Below are 18,094 nucleotides of genomic sequence, written 5' to 3'. Positions count from 1 at the left end.
CTTGAACCTTAAATATTAATATAAATAATATTAATTTACTCTTTATTTTAAAAAAAATTATATTTAGCATCTATTCATCATTTTTTGAGACTCAAAATCACTGAGCAAGCTTTTTGTATCCAAAGTTTTGCTACTATATCATATCCACTAGGTAATATGAGTAATCCACTGAGATGCCATTCAATGATTGCACCAAAAATTATTTATGGCTCAATGTCTCACAAAAACCTAATCAAAGTATAGCTTATCAATATCATTATCACAATCATAAATCTTGGGGTGTTTGTTAGTTATTTGATTACCCATACCCATACATACAATTAGTTGATTTTGGTTCAATATTGCGATCTAGTAGGTGACATATGCAAAATGCATATGTATTACAAAATCAGGATTCATATATGATTTTCTCATCGATTTTTCTTTATTAATCAAAATACCTCTTACACTTTAAGTTTTCTTGATAAAATTAATATTTTCACAACTTATCATATTAAAGTCAGATTTAAGCATGTTGACAGTCTAAACTATGTTTTTAAACTCAATGATAACGTCTGTTTAACTAAAAGAATTTATATCATTACAAAAGACCTCGAGGGCTCAAGGATCGAGCAATCAAAGGGTAGAGAATCTCGAGGTATTCACAAAAAACACCTCTACAATTTGAGGATTCTTTCCTAATTGGTAATTATCTTATTTGATAGGGGGTAATTGAGTCAATTATAATTTAATTATGATTATGACTCTTTTTAAGGTTTTTTATTATTTAAAGAGGGCTAAGGCCATTGTAAAGAGAACAAATGGGAGGAGAGAAAGGGAGAAGAGATGAAGGAGGAGAAGGACTGAGGAGAGGAGGTCATGTAAATCAGATTTATAGTAGAACAACTCCTCAATCCTGTGGACGTAGGCACGTTTGTTGAACCACATAAAATTTTTTTGTGTTCGTTCTCTTTTTCATTTTTTTTTTCATTATTCTTACGATTTATTGGTGAATGATTTTGCTTCAAACCACATCTCAAGGTCAATCACAAATTTGACCTCCACAATAACATTATTTGAGCTTGATCAAATTAAAACTAGACATATGGGTTTGTATAAGGCTTTTGAACACTTTCAATCCTACTCAGAGTTCCGTCGTTTAGAATTTTAGAAAATAGCCAAATTAGATGACTCATAGAAATACAAATGATCCCAACCGTTAAAACAAGAAATCCAACAATAAATATATATCATAAGGATATTTATTATTGGGAGACATAAATTCCAAGTTTTCAATGGTATCCATGTTTTAATTGTCAGGATCATGTTTTTTTCCATGAATCATCCAATCCCAACCCTTCAGAAAAAGTATAAAATCTTTCATACGCTCTTAAGTGTTTTCCATCTCATCATGAAGTGCTAAAGACTTTTTTGAGTTTATTTGATTTTTTTTAGAATAATGATTTTCTGACGCCCCCTCTGACACACGCCTCCATACACCTCTTGACGTGGCATGTGTTAGAACCATAGATTTTTTTTCTTAGGGATACATATCTGCATATATTTATGAGGATGTACAATTGTGTATCCCAAGGGAAAAATCTATGGTTCTGGCCCATACCAAGTCAGGGGGCGTGTCAAAGGGGGCGATAGAAAATCACTAACTCTTTTTTTAAGTGCGTAAGGGAAAGTCTTTTATTGGGCCCATTGTGAATGAAGAAGGAATATTCAACCCCCAAAATAAGGTTCTTGACTTGGCAACCCAATTGATGGGGTGAGTCTAGGCTAAGTTACGTAGAATATGAGTTAAACCTTAGTTAGTTATAAATATTCAACCAACCTTAATTTGAGTTGCCGGCCCTTAGGTTGAGGGCGTGGGCAACCTAACTAAGCCCGACTCTATATAATAGCATGTAAATATTTTTATATCAATTGTATCTTTTTATTTATTTTAAAAAATATATATATTTTTTAAATATTTCTTACATAGATTTGTTGTAAGGAAAAAAACATAAGATTTTTTTAACACTAATTTTGTTTTTATTTGTTGTTTATAAGTCTATTGCTATACTAAATTAGGTTTGTTTTAATGAGCCCAACCTGTCCAACCCACCCAAATCTACCTAACTTGGGTTAGTTCGAGCTCAAAGTATAGAAGCTCGAGTTGAGCATGGGTTAATGAGCTCAACCTTGATGCTCGGGTTGAGTTGAGCTCAGGTTGAAGAGTCTCCTACTTGAGTTAAGCCTAGTCTACCCTCCAACCTGCCCAAGTTGCAACAAAGATCTTGGTTTGCGTGCTCTAATACTCCCAGTGTCTACATGCATGTTTGAATGATTGATAATTAAGAAATATTTTCCTGATTAATATAATAAGATTTTCAGTATTAATAAGGGACATTTTGCTCAAATGGATTACCACATTAACAATCCAACACCACAACCCTCTAGATTTCATGAAAAAACTCAGTCAAAAATAAAAAAATTAATTTTTTTTTCTTCTTTTGAGCTTGATCCAAGGTTTTGAAAATGGATGGCTACCGAACTTATACCTAACACCAAAATTTAAAATAAAAATTCGACGGTGAAAAATAAGTTTTTTTAAAAGATTTTTTTTCAAAGTTTATAGAAATTTGTCCTCTACAACTTTAAAACATCGGATCATGTTTTTGGATGGCACATACCAAAAGGAACAAACTCTAGTGCACTTTCCACAGACAAAGAGGACCAGTCTAAGGAAACACCTCCACTACTCAAAAGTCAAATAAGCATAGATTACCTCATTATTTGGTTCACTTTAATACCTCTAAGGGGTTTTATCTATGATATTTCAACTTACTCACATTTTTACCATTGACGACTTTCACCCTACTGCACTATTTAGTTTCATTGGACTCCTTTTCATTTTTGCAATTCTAGCCATCTTTGACATCTTTCTTGCATTTTTTCTGCTTCTTATTTTTTCAACTTTTTCACGTTTCACTATTTTTTTTGGTGATCTTTTTCGAAAAGCAAGTAGTCATTTTTAAAGTACCTAGTCTAATCCGATGGTTGTTGTCCAAGTCATACTAACCCCAGTTCTATTTTTCTTCAAGTGAGCCCAAGGACCCTTAGTAAGGGTGAAATCCTTACAAAAGGCTAATCTGAATCTTGGTAATTTAAATTAGTTGGATTTGAGTATTTTATCATGGGCTTGGACCCACTCTTAGCCCATGATGAAATATGTTCAAATGCAATGGATACAAATCTAGGGAAAGAGGTGTCAATGGGTTGGTTCTGGTTCGGTACTTAAGAAACTTAGAACCATAACCATGATATTTAGTTCGGTTATGATTTTTGTCGGTTCTAGGTCAGGTTAAAAAATAAATGGAATCGAAACTAGAACCGCCAACAATCACGGATATCCATCGGTTCCGATTCTCAAGAATCGAATGAGAAAAAAAAAGTATTTCAAATCATTATTAAAAAAAATTCGTTTAAAAAAATTAACATATTATCAACAAAATTATTAACTTAGCTATAATTTGTTATACTAAAGATATAAATTAATGATTTTTTTTTTCAAAAATAAAAATTTATCTTTGTTAAAAGTAATAAATTTTTAGAAGAGTAGCTCATTTTAAGATCCAATCAATAATTTATATAAAAAATTGAAGAATTTTATGTAAGATTCATTTATTTTAAAATAAAAAATACCTTAAATCATATATATATATATATATGGAAAGAAATGATAAAATAAATCGGTTTCGGATACCCGTGGGTACTCATTGGATAGAACCTAATGGTTCCGATTCTTATTGATTCGATTCCAGTTTAGACTTGGTTCTAATCAGTTCCAATAAAAAGGGATTCAGAATTGGGGGTTTTGGTTTTGATTCCAATTCAGTTTCGGTTAAATGGGTACCATTGACACCCTATCTTGGGATAGGGCTGTTTGGTGGTTGTGTGGGATAAACATTTATCATCAATATTTATGGAGATTGTGTCACGTTGTATTTAATAGAAGATGATCTATCATACTTTTGATGTAATTAGATATATCAAACTTTCTTTCTTGTCATTTACATACGCGCACCGTTCTAAATTCCAATTAAGTATGACTAACATTACTAAGTTAATAAGATTTCACCTTTACTAATGGTGCTTAGGCTCAACTTGTTCCATCCAAAAACATGATTATTTTTCGATGAAATTTAGAAGGCTGTGGGGTTGGATTGCTGACGTGGTAATTTATTTGAGCAAAAATGACCCGTAGTAAGCTTAAATGATTGCTACGTTAGTGGGAAAATGTTTCTCATTCCATTATACAGCAGCAGGACCCACCATCTCCACTTGGAAGCCTCTGTTTGCGCCGCGTGTCATTAGTGTCTAATATGCGTATGTGTGCACCCCGCGTTTTCTATATCTCTCCGCAACTTGAAAAAGAAGAACCAAAAAAGCGAAAGAGTAAATAAGAGGCTGTTTTGGCAATTTATTTATTATTCCGAGCAGAAGCATTAATGGTGTGTTTCGATTCGTGATTTCGAAACTCGAACTTAATCTCCTTCAAGATCAAATCGAGGATCCTCTTTAATAGACTCAGTCTACGCTTGAAACCCTCTCAAATCATCACAAATCGATCTGTAAGTCTCATAATAGTCTCAACCATTCTCGATTCCTTGTCCCTTTTTTCCGCTCAAAATTGGTAATTTTTTCGTCTTTAATTTCAGTAATCGAGATATCTGCTAGAATCCTTGATGGGATTTTTTTCTGAGTTTTGTTTATTTTCATTAATTATCAGGTTGGATTGTGTTTAATAGAAACTTGAATTAATTGATCAATTTAAAGAAAACTTGTATTAATTCGAGTTGGAAGGAAGATTTTAGGTATGAGTCCTCACTCGCATGATCAATGATTGCGATTTTGGGTATTTTAAGCAATGGCAATGGTAATTTGCTTGTTTGTCAACAAAATTAGTGATTTTGAAAAAAGAAATTATTGATTTTGAATTTTTTTATATTGATTTTGTAGGGACATGTAATGCGTATTGATCCTATTTTGGTGTTTTTGATATTATTGCTTGCAAAATAAATTCCACTTTTCATTCTTGCCTCCTAATTGAATCTGGGTCAATATAACCTTCCCAAAAAAAAAAAAAAGAGAAAAGAATCTGGGTTAATATATCAAACTTAAGCTTGTCTTAGTTGTACTGGAGTTCGAATGATAAAGAAAAACCACAAATTTTAGTGAAACATCTGATAAGTGAATTGGATTTTTTTTCTCCAACATATACTTTTTCAAGCGTTATGGATGATATAGCATTGTTTCTTCACAAGATTATTATTTTTCTTATGGACATACTTTTGGGTTTTTCAGGTCCTTTAGGCCCTTTTTGGCTCTTGAATATCACTTTTGAACAAAGTAGTTTGTGCTTTTATTAGCGTAGAAATTGGTGGTGGGTACTTTGGTCTCATCCATAGATGAATACCCATTGCATTTATTTTCTAAAGAAATAAAAAGGTGGAGTTCTTAAGGTATGCCAAACTTCCATAGCGACTGGTTTGACGTGGTTATGATGATTTGTCTACTTAGAAATTCAAATAGACTCTATGTGGAAGGATGAGTTAATTCAACCTGAAGATGAGGCTAGTTGTTTGCAAATGGGTTTAATGTGAATGATACGAATACATGAAAGGAAATTTAGCTATGTTGCTAGTTTTCTTAATAGGCTTTCGTGTGTAGGGAACTAGGTAGTCTTCCCCTTCATGCGGTTTTTGTGATTGGCTTCTGAGTAAAGCCTCTAGGACTATTCAATGCAAAGCTTCTATCCATATTTATCTATGGTGTGAGTAATACAAGATAAATTTTGAGGGATGGATGACCTTAAAGAAAGTAGTTGGATGTTGCTTACAAAGTGGGGCAAGAACGAGCCATCTGGTATGGCAGAATCTCGTCTCTTCATCATCACTTGCTTTACTTCTGCTTTAGTTGGGATACTGACTATAGCTTACATTGTCTTCCAATGGAAAAGAAACGTAAGTCTAAGTTGGATGAAAGCTATAGCAAAGTATAAGAAAAGTCCAAAAGAGAAGCACAATGTCCCGACAGTTGCTCATACTTGGAGCTTAGAGTCTGTATCTCGTGGAAAAAGCCTAAATTGTTGTGTATGCTTGAATTCTGTATACCCATCTCAACCTCTTGGGCCCATGATGTCATCAAATAGCTTCATCCATCGTTGTGGTATTTGTGGGGCAGTGGCACATCTTAGTTGTTCTTCAAATGCGCACAAGGATTGCAAGTGTGTGTCCATGATTGGGTATGAACATATGATACATCAATGGGCTGTCCGATGGACGGAAATTACTGATCAACCTGATGAAATGACTTCTTGTAGTTATTGTGAAGAGCCATGTAGTGGGTCATTTCTTGGGGGTTCTCCAATTTGGTGTTGCATGTGGTGTCAACGGCTAGTACATTTTGATTGCCACACTAGCATGTCTAATGAGATGGGTGACATTTGTGATCTGGGGCCGTTTAAAAGATTGATCTTATCACCACTCTGCGTTAAGGAATTGAGTCGAAACAGCTCAGGTGGGTTTTTGAGCTCAATCACACATGGAGCCAATGAGCTTGCATCTTCCGTCCGTGGACGTATCAGAAGTAAAAGGAAGAAGTACAAGCGCAGAACTGAAATGTCCATTGATTCAGATAATAGCTCTAGTACTTGCGACTTGTCAACAGAGAGCACCACTGATACCCATCAAACTTCAAAAGGTTCACATGGGAACGATGGAAATTGTAATGGTTGTGTGGATACGGGGGACATGTGCCAAGGTGGTGAAGTCGATAACAAGGTGGAGTTGAAACCAAATTTCAAAAGAAGTACTTCATCTAATTGGAGTGATGAATTTCAAATGTTACGGGTGAAGCAAAAATATGAGTTGATCGATTTGCCTCCTGATACAAGACCTCTACTGGTTTTTATTAACAAGAAGAGTGGGGCCCAGCGTGGGGATTCGCTCAGGCTACGTTTGAACATCCTTATGAATCCTGCTCAGGTAAGTTCTCATAACCGGGATGCTTTACAAGATGTTTTAAGTGGTTAGCTTATGAAGTTTCCAGTTTTTAATTTGAAGTGTTTTAAGAGAAGATATATGACAAAGTCCTCAGGTGGATGCATCATATATGATGTAGTTTACACCGTATACTTTACATGGTTGAACTTTTATTGACTTGAAACATGGCTGGCCACCTTTCACTTGATTTTCATAATTGTTGACCTAGTTTGTACTTCTTTCAGGTCTTTGAGTTGAGCTCAACACAGGGACCAGAGGTGGGCTTGTATCTATTCAGAAGAGTGCCCCACTTTAGGGTTCTTGTCTGTGGGGGGGATGGTACAGTCGGTTGGGTTCTGGATGCCATTGACAAGCAAAATTATGTTTCTCCTCCCCCTGTTGCAATTCTTCCTGCAGGTACTGGAAACGATCTAGCCAGGGTTTTGTCTTGGGGAGGTGGCTTGGGCGCTGTAGAGAGTCAAGGAGGCCTTTGCACAGTGTTATACTCCATGGAACATGCCGCGGTTACCATTCTCGATCGGTGGAAGATAACAATAGGAAACCAACAAGAAAAGCAAATCCAACCCCCAAAATTTATGAACAACTATCTTGGTATGTCATGTGAATCATTCCTCCATTTCCCAAATTATGCATTAGGATATAGAAGAAAACCTGAGTTACATATCTTGCAGGCTGTAAGGACAGGCTACCAATGATATAGTGACATGGTTGCCCATGTTCAGGGGGTAGAACCTTCCAAGGTTCAAAATATTGAAAATTACAGGGATAATTGTTATACTGGTCATTATATTGTTGCCCACTTTCTGATTTTTCACTATTTCTAATGTTTTATTATTAAATCAATATACTATATACAGTTGGAAACTAAAGTAATAATAGAAGTTTTTTAGATAAGTTGATGGGATAATGGTTACTACGGCGGTTATGTTACATGTTACTTACATATGTAGTATAGTACGATGCAAGCCCTCTTTTGGTAATGGGTATATGCTTGAAGGTGATATAGGGTTGGGGTCATATTGTCAGATGATAGTAGCCATCTGACTACATTGTGGACTTTTTTTCCATATTTTTCTTCCAATCCAATAGCCTACAAATTAGAATGAATTGTGCCAGCCATTCGGTTGAGTTATTGTCATGGTAGAGATACTTGGTTGGACCCACAAATGGTAGGTCATATTCTCTTCATGCAGGCCATATGTATAGCTATGTGGGTTTTAGTACAACGTGATCGTTTAGCAGATTCTTTTTTTTATATTACCATCCATTAAAATGACTGAATTGTTTTAATTATTTTTACAGGAATTGGGTGTGATGCAAAGGTTGCATTGGACATCCATAATTTGCGGGAGGAGAATCCAGAGAAGTTCTATAATCAGGTATAGCTTAACTTTTATTACGCATATATGAGTCATTAGAGAGAGCATTCTGGGTAGTCCACATGTTGATGAATCTGTACTATATTGATGGTAGTTAATGATAAGAATACTTAGAAGTTCATTAGATAGAATGACACCAAGAACAAAATAAATCCTGTAGATCTGATATGGATAAATAATAAGAGTGGTAATGTAAAGTTAAAGAAGTACATTTTTATCAGACATTATCTTGACTGAAATAAAGCTTGAAATTTCTGGTTTTGGAGCACTTGATATCTCTTTCATTGTGTTTTAGCAATCACAATATCAAACCCATTACTTATTGTTTTTTCTGTCGCAAACACCATTTGGTAGGGAAGCTAGGACCATACCTGCTACTTATTCTAATCAACTGAGCTACAGAATCAACCCTTTCATCAGTTGATCTACCATACTATTAGTATACTATGGTATCTCTACCATACATGTGGGGGTCAAAATACTGTATACCACATCCTCTGTCCATGTTACTGCTATACTGAGGATTGCTAAACCGAGTTATTCTTTAATGTTGTGAATTTGGAGATCCCTGTTCAATACAATTATGAAGAAAATAGCAAAGAAAATCAAGAAACAAACCAAAGAACACTAAGATTTATGTGATTTGGAACGATGCTTACGTCCACAGATAGATCCAATCTTCTGCAATAAGAAATCAAAGGAGAACAATACAAGAGATAACCACTCAAGGTTTTAATCCCATGCCCAAGCCTGGAAACCTTGTACACCCCTTTCCTTTTCTCTCTCAAACCCTAGAATTTGGTTACCCAAGAATTGACTTAGTACAAAATACAATCTAATAGCCAATTATATAAAAGGGAAGACTAAAGATCAACTAGCATTCAAATTAGAGGTGGAGTGGAGTTCTAAACCCACCAACCACTATCCAAATATAACTAGAAAACCACTTCCACTAGAAGACCCAATCCTAATATAATAAGAGTAATATAACTCCCACTCCCATTGTACAACATTTAGTCATCCAAGGATAGATCACCTCAAACAATTGTTTGAAGCAACCATTTATCTGAGGTTTTATTAGCTCTAACATGCTTGGTCACCTCGGATTTACTATCTGAAGTACATTCGAGCCATCATCACCTTGGCTTGCTATTCTATTCAATGTGCCATCAGGGCTTCTCAAAAGCCGTCCCATGGTCCAACTGCAAGTTCACTAATTACTTGGCTAGTTGGTTGAGCAAAATTTTATTTTCTTATATTTTGCTTGGCAAACATCCTAACTTGACCTTAGTGTTTGAGTGGTTTGGGCGTCTTGCAAACATGTGTATGGTAGTGACCCCACATCCCTCAGTGTCATAAATATAATACCACCGTGGTTTCCTTTGTTCATGTAATTCCATTTCATTAATTATCTCTTATTGCTATTGTATGGTTCCCATAGTCCCACCACTTTCACATCTTTAGAATCAATTGATATCTTAACCTTTGTGTATGGTACTGCTTATTGTATATTTCTCACTTAGGGCGTGTTTGATTGCAGAGAAAATATTAGTTGGCAAATGATTTTCAAGACAAATGATTTGTCAGGCAAATCCTTTTCTACTGTTTGGGCACAACATGAAAAATTATTTTTATTGTTTGAATTGCATAAAAAAAACTGAAAAACATTTTAATTTGACTTTTGTGATAATTATAAAAAAAAAAATGATAAAATCATTTTTTGAGAAAGATTTGAATTATTACATCCCAATTTCTTAAATTATTAGAGAACTACTATTGGCACCCCAAATTTTTTAGAGAGCTACTATTAGCACCTTACGTTTTAATTATTCCACCCCAATTTCTTAAATTATTTATCACACCCCAACTTAAGATTAAAACACTTTCTTCAGACATTACAAAGGTTTGGCTCAAATTATAATCTCAACACTATAACACTTGTTCAAACAATTTTAGTAGTTGTTTACAATCATGATTAGGCTCATATAAAATCCTAAACCAAAAAAATAGATCAAATCTAGCAAATAATGAGATAGTTTCTTTTGGTACCCAACATTTACTTATTATTTTCTTTTTTTATTTGGTGTGTAATCAATAAAATTTGGGGTGCCAATAGAAACTCTCTAACTTTATTTATAAAAAAAATATTGATATAATTTAAAATTAATTATTCAATTAGAAATTTACAAAATAACGGATTGATTTAGATAATTTTAATGATGAAAATAATTAATTTTTAATAATTTAAATATTTATTTAATAAATGAAATTATGATTTTGTTTGATTTTTTTTTTTTTTTTGTGTGCTTTTTTATTTTATTTAACTTAATATATAAAATAAATATTGATTTTGTTTGATTTGCCATGTTCTGGTAAATTGTTTTCCAATGGGGAGGGGGTAAGAAAATGATTTGCCATTAATGAAGGAAAATCGGAGGTGTTGGCAAATCGTTTTTTGCACAAATTTAGAGTTTTTTAACGTGTCAAACACTGAAAAATTGCCATTTTCCACGGAATTTCAATTTTCCCCTAATTTTCTGTGCAATCACACATACCCTTACTTCAATATCTTTAGAATCAATTCGTAATTTTTTTAGTTCAAATATTTCTAAAAAAATATAAAATATCAATACTAATATAGTAGTATGTAACAAATCAAACCACAAAATCATGGGGGCTTTATGTTGGTGGCTCAGACTAGTCAAATTCTTTGAGCCGTGTTTTCTCTAGATTTTAGAACAAGTACTAAATATTATTACTAGGGAATGAGGGGTTTATTAAACACTAGAGCTTATAGGTTCTGGTTTTGCTAATCCCACATGTTTGGCTGAAAATGGTCACAAACTTTTTCTTATTTTTTCCCCTAAAAAATAAAGGTCAATTCCAATGACTCGTGAAAAAACACATGATCCCGACTGTGTAAACATGAAATCCAATAGTTGGGATTTATCACTAGGATAAATAGCCTTGAGATATCTATTATTGGAATACTCATAAATCCCAACTGTTAAATTTCGTTTTTTCACGGTCAAGATCATGTGTCTATTTGCGAGTCACCCAATCCCGGCCCTAAAATAAAATTAGAATCATGGACTTGGGGTTCAAATAATATTTAACAATTACCACATTCAGCATGTGGCATTACTTCCTCAAAAAAAAAAATTGTTACTCATTTTTTGGAAGGTCTTTGTTGATTTAGGAGATTCTCGTTCAACTGGGTTACTTTGTGAATCTCAGGCCTTGTTTGGTATGCTGCAGATCATTTGCAAATGCAAATAATTTCCTAAAACCAATTTTATTGGTGCTTGGTTGTACATGTAGGGAATGATATTTGATTATTCTTGGATGATTATTACGTAAACCCTAATAGAGTATTGATAGAGATTACATCAACCAAGATATATGGAAACTAGCCTAATATAATATTCTAGAATATCCTAATTGATATATTCTAAATATCAATAAATATTCTAGAATGTCCTCCATCACAACCTTCCATTTGTGATGAGATACACTGACAATGATACAGTATATCTCATGCACCTTAATACAATGCATCTTATTCTCTAACATCCTCCCGCAATTGCATGATCCTTTGAAGAAGGAATATGCAATTGGTTTTGCTGAATAATTGCTTGATCTCAACGGATATGTTCATTGATCGCCGAAGTGCCAATCGTGCTTGCTGGTGGTAACCATCTGTCTTTGAAGTCCATCATTGTTGCATCCCGCTCTTTTTGAGTTTGTCGAAGCCGATGGCTTACTAGACCAGATCTGTCATGATCTCTCTTAGAAGCATAGAAAGTAGGATCGTGCGATTTCATAAAAAGAACTCTCGTTGAAGAGATTTTAGATAGAAAGAAAATGAGATTGTGTAACATGATATGTGAAATTGGGAGATTTGTAGAGATATAGAAGGAGGTGTGGTTTTTATTGAAAAAAAAAATCCTAGAATAATAGTTAAGGAGAAAATAAAAGAGATTCAGGTCCGGTGATGGCGCAACAATATCGGTGGCGCCATCGCTGAAGAAAAACACTCCAAGATCGAGCTTCCAGTAGAGATTAGGTTATAATACCATGTAGAGAATGATATTTAATTATTTTTGGATGATTATTACATAAACCCTAATAGAGTATTTATAGAGATTACATTGACCAAGATATATGGAAACTACCTAATATAATATTCTAGAATATCCTAATTAATATATTCTAAATATCAATAAATATTCTAGAATATCCTCCATCACACCTTTCCATTTGTGATGAGATATACTGACAATGATACAGTGTATCTCATGCACCTTAATACAATGCATTTTATTATCGAACAGTACACAATGCAAATGATTTGCATTACAAAAATTTTTTATGGATCACCTAAATTCTTAAGAAATTTCAGAAAATGATTTGCGACACAAAAAGTTCCACAAATCATAATGAAATTTTTTATTGCAAAAATCAACCAATCACAAAAAATTTTTGCAAGAGATTTCCCAATGGTTACCCAGCAATAGTAAATCAACCATTGCAAACCATTTGCAAAGCAAATGATTTGTAATGTTACCAAGCAGGGCCTCAAAGTTGATCAAGCTGCAAATATATTTGTTGCTAAGTTTTCTAGTCTGGGTGTGGTTTTTCTTGTTCTTCACCTAGCTCACAAGACCATTTACCTGCAGTTTATGAATAAAGTTCTTTATGCAAGAGAAGGTGCAAAGATCATCATGGATAATACATTTGAAGACTTCCCTTGGCAAGTCCGCGTGGTGGTCGATGGGGTGGATATAGAGGTCCCTGAGGTGTGTACACGATGGATCCCTAATGCCATCTATTTTTACAGATTTTTCATCTCTATTCTCGCCTATTGGATGATATATGGAGTTAACATGATGGGGTGTAGTATGAAATGCTGTCTATAAGTTTATTTAATTACTTTGTTTTGTTGATTTTGCTACAAATATGGTGAGTGGAGAATCATATTCATTAAACTAACCATGAACCGGGTGATTTTGTTCCAAAACTAATGCAGGACGCTGAAGGTGTGCTTGTTGCTAACATTGGAAGCTACATGGGAGGTGTAGATTTGTGGCAAAATGAGGACGAAACTGATGATAATTTTGATCCTCAATCCATGCATGACAAGATGCTAGAGGTTGTCAGCATATCTGGAACATGGCACCTTGGGAAGCTTCAGGTAAAAGAGAGTATTGTGCATTTAAGTACCAAGATATCTATATAATAAACATAATTGTAGGACTCACTCCAGCCCCAGTTATGGGGGATAAATGTCCCCTCTAGCTACAGTTTTGGAGTGGGGTCCACACTACTCACTTGATTGCCTTTCCTCTTTACAATCTCTTCAACTTTAATGTATTTCCCTCTCCTGCCTCCTTCAATAATATCCCTCCAGTTTACCATCTTTCCTTTTTTACCCCCTTTTTCAATAGTACCCCTCTAACTTTACTATCTTTCCTCTTCTCCCCTTTTCTTAATAACACCTCTCCAACTTTACTATTTTTTCTCTTTTACCCCCCCTTAACCTCAATTTTTTTAATAATACCTTTCAACTTGATTATTTTTACACTTTTACCCCCTTAACCCCAAAGAGGATACCCATGCCGTAGTTATGGTCGAACTCTAGTTAAGTAATAAATGATGTACATTGATTTGGTATTGGACTGGCCATGTTTTAAATGCAATTCTGTTCAAAAGGATCTTCCTTGGTGACTCCTTAAATTGGGCAGAAAGTGATGCCAAATTGAGCTAGTAAGTTGATGCAAGACCGACTATGAAATTGGTTAATCTGATTTATTTAGCAACAAATCAGCTAACAAGAAGTCTCTCACTAATAATAGAGAAAGGGAAAATAGAGAGAAAAAAGTCTTAGAATCACTTTAGGATTCCTAGAAATCACTTCTAGGGTTCGGGAATTAATTACCAAGGTTGCTTAGACAACAAAAAATCAGATTTTATCCATTAGCCTCCAAAAAGAGATTATTTATAAGGACTTATAGTTAGAATGTCCATACTTAAATGGTAAAATTACAGATTTGCCCTTGACATCTAAAATGAACAAAAACGACAAAAAAGACCCATAACTCCACCAAATGCCTTGAAACTTTAAAAGAACATACCCTTGGCTACTATAATAAGAAAAAAAATCATAAAAACTCAATAAACATCACAAGACCCATCTTCATGCCACATCAATGCTTGCTTATTTGTCTTCTTCCTCCAATAATGGGTCTTCCAAGGTTCTTTAGGATTCCCATTATAAGTATTTTAGTTGGACTTTACATTTTTGACAAAGTTGATTACAACTATTTTGATGGATTAAATTCATCCTTCTAAGATAGTTCTGGTAAAATCAACCAAAACAATATGCCATCTGATATGAGGTTGAAATGCTGAATTTGTGGATGGTTTGAGGGAGCACAAAATTACTAGTAACTCCAGTAAATTAAAATTCAAAATGACTATTCACTTGCTTAAGCTTTTGAACTCGGCAAAACTTGATTTCGTATTACTTGACTGAGTTGATCACACTGAGGACACTCATCGAGACGAAGTTGAGCTTCATGAACTTTTTTGGACTTAATTTAAGTTGCACACCACATTTTTGTATGGCAGCCTTATAATCTGTATTTGTCTTGTCTGTGATTTTAGTGTTTGTAGATCACATGTCCACCTCCATGGGCATGTTGAGTACTACTCTGATCCAGCTATATTCAATGTCTAAAGAGTTGCCTTACATTTAGGCAGGGGAGCTTAAAATCTGTTACTTAAACAAGCCTTAAGATTCTGAACATCTGGGGAAATGTTAACCGAAAATGTTTACCTGGAACAGGTCGGACTTTCTCGAGCTCGAAGACTGGCTCAAGGGCAATCGATCAAAATACATCTATTTGCTGCCTTGCCCATTCAAGTAGATGGAGAGCCTTGGTTTCAGCAGCCATGTGTATTAGCCATATCGCATCATGGCCAGGTTCTCTCTCTCTCTCTCACACACACACACACACACACACACAAACCACCTATCAAATTAATAAGGAAAGAGAGAAAATAAAATGAAAGAAAATACATGGCATCACACAAAACACCTATGCACTTCACTCTTTGATTGTATTTGTTTTTATCTTGGTTATTTTCTTGCAATTTTCAGTATTTCTTTAAGGATAAGTTTTGTTGCTGAATCAGTGGCATAAATTCAGCCCCAAAATGCTTCATAATTTCTAGAGATCCGAAATGTAGTTCATGTCCTACGATAGGGTATTGTAAAGAATTATTTATGGTTCAACTTGTCCGGTTAGATTGTGAACATCAAACTGCCGTGATTCTTGACGGTTTTCAAAGTTAGCGGTTGTGTGGATAAAGCCTTGAGTGTTTTCACAAAGAAAGTGGGGGAGTGAGATGGACCTGACTTCCTGCATAAACCAAGCCAATGACCACTTGGGTCATTTTTACCATCTAGAGGGGAAGACAATGAAGGTTAGGGTGGAAGGCTCCATTAGGAAGATGCAACAGAGTGTAAGGGGATGAACACTTTTGTGAGTAGGGAGTTAGTGATTATGGTTATGGAGAACGAAGGTTATATAGGATGTCAGAACCTTTATTTTGTATCCTAGGACTTATTTTGTTATCAAAATAGATAATAAATGATTCAAATGCTCCCCTTATCTGACGACCAATTAGATGTTATGAATGTCTAGATTAAGGAAACTCATAATCGTTCAAGTCGTGATACTCTCTTAGCCTCCAAACCTACATTCCCAATATAGATTGTGCTTTGCCACCTTACGGGTAGTCCTCATATGAGCAACTGTTGCAGCTCACAATAGGTACTGATGTGCATGCAACATGCAATGCCTATCAAGCAACAAAATGCAAGTAGCCATGAAGGCCATCCTACTTAGTCACACATGGATAGCGGGTCTAGGTTAATGAATATGGACTTATGGGTGAATGTACATGCAATACCATGTAGTTATGGGTGATGTGTTACTGTTATGGACAATGGCATGATCACCAAATGGGGTATGTAATACAGGCAATGGGTTTTGGAGCATTATGTCATGATGTCGGTGGGCTCAGGTGTACGATTATGTTTCTGATGCATGTGTATTGTGTGTCTGGCTCTAGGAGAAAGCTACTAGTATACCGCACTAGGCTCATAAATGCATATCTAGGCCCAAGGAGGTTTATTTGGCTTAGGTCACGTTTCAAATATAAAAGATTTTGGTTGTGCAAGCAATTTGGATTTAGTCATGTCTTATGAGCTTATCGGGTCTGACTTGCACTTCAAAAACGATGTAACAGATCTGTAACCCTTTGTGCAAAATAGCTGCTGTGTTCGCATATGGCCATAGTTCGACAAGTATTGTAGGTCATTTGCAGCAACGATGACTGGTCTGAGCTTTGGTTTGAATAGATCTGGTAGTGGATGACCTCAAGAGTTTGAGCTGTCCATGAGGTTGGTGTCGATGAGATCAGGGATGTGAAAATCACAAGTGTTGTAATGACTAGATGTCATGGGATTTGCACGAAGCTCAAGAAAGCTGTCCTCTCCGCCTTATTCCTCACTCCAAGATGCGAACCACGTTCCCTGGTGGAGTTGCCAAACATTAAGGCCTTGAGGGTTTTGCGTGGAAAAAGTAGAGATGTGGTGGGTGTGACTCTCCAAGTAATCTAAGTCAATGGTCGTTTGGGATTGTTTACAATAGTTAGAGGAAGATTATGAAGGCAATGGAGGAGGGTTTAGAGAGAGGGAGGGAGGGGCTTTATTTTGTGCTATAGTACTCTTTTTGTCGGCAAAATAAATAGTAAATGACTAAATGCTCCTCTCGTTTCCAATGACCCATAAGATATGATGAATTCTTACATGAAGGGTGCAAAATACACAATCATGAGGATCTGATAATCTATTGGCATTCACATCTACGTCCTCAATGTTCCTTTACTTAGAATGTGCTTTGCCACATCACTTATGGTCAATCCACATAGCATACATGCGGACGACTGATTTGCACCATCTACATGAAATATATTTTTGTGGATTAAAAGGAGGAATTGTGACAGCAGATAAAATTCTTTGACTTCTTGTCTTAATGTCAATATGTTTGATTTTTATTTTTTATTTTTTAACAAGTAAGCTAGACTTGAAAAACGAAAAGAAAAGAAAAATGATAGCTGTATTGTATTTTACAAGTAAACGTATTTTTGATTAAACAGGCATTTATGTTGAGGAGGGCATCTGAGGAGCCTCTTGGTCACGCAGCTGCCATAATAGCCGAAGTGCTCGAGAATGCTGAAACCAACAATGTAATTACTGCCTCTCAGAAGCGAGCCCTTCTTCAAGAAATGGCTCTCAAGCTCACCTAGAGGTTCACCCTTTCCTCCTCATTCAGGGTTTTATGGTTTATCTATACACAATGGGGCAATCGAATCTCGATTTTGTAGCATGGGGATTTTGTCAAAACTGAAACAAATATGATGTGTTTAATGAGACTCGAGGAAGCCTCAGAAACCACCACCTTGTACATGTTTTAAGCTATCGTTTGAGTGAAACTACACAATCTTGGTTACTATACATGATGATTTACTTACTCCTCAAAACCTGAAGAGGAAGGGCGATGAGGATGCATGTATCGCATCGTATGGAGTTTTTTTTTTCTTTTTTTTTTT

General features: G+C 35.2%; 1 protein-coding gene across 2 annotated transcripts; it reads left to right on the top strand.

The window, feature by feature from the left end:
- Positions 1–4,397: 4,397 nt before the first annotated feature.
- On the top strand, positions 4,398–18,094 carry DGK1 (diacylglycerol kinase1). 2 transcript variants are annotated; one of them, XM_086442593.1, is made up of 8 exons: positions 4,398–4,601; positions 5,335–7,016; positions 7,259–7,625; positions 8,337–8,413; positions 13,093–13,212; positions 13,443–13,607; positions 15,261–15,398; positions 17,642–18,094. In XM_086442593.1, the coding sequence occupies exons 2-8, from the start codon at positions 5,832–5,834 to the stop codon at positions 17,789–17,791; spliced, it is 2,202 nt and encodes a 733-aa protein (XP_086298719.1). In that variant the 5' UTR covers positions 4,398–4,601; positions 5,335–5,831; the 3' UTR covers positions 17,792–18,094. The 2 variants fall into 2 exon arrangements, with proteins under 2 accessions (XP_086298719.1, XP_086298720.1); XM_086442594.1 differs by lacking the exon at positions 4,398–4,601 and adding an exon at positions 4,642–4,663.

Source organism: Akebia trifoliata, chromosome 5 (assembly GCF_017979445.1).
Source record: "Akebia trifoliata isolate Shusen 1 chromosome 5, ASM1797944v1, whole genome shotgun sequence".
In the NCBI taxonomy this organism is placed as follows: domain Eukaryota; kingdom Viridiplantae; phylum Streptophyta; class Magnoliopsida; order Ranunculales; family Lardizabalaceae; genus Akebia; species Akebia trifoliata.
This window is presented reverse-complemented; position numbering and strand designations above follow the sequence as displayed.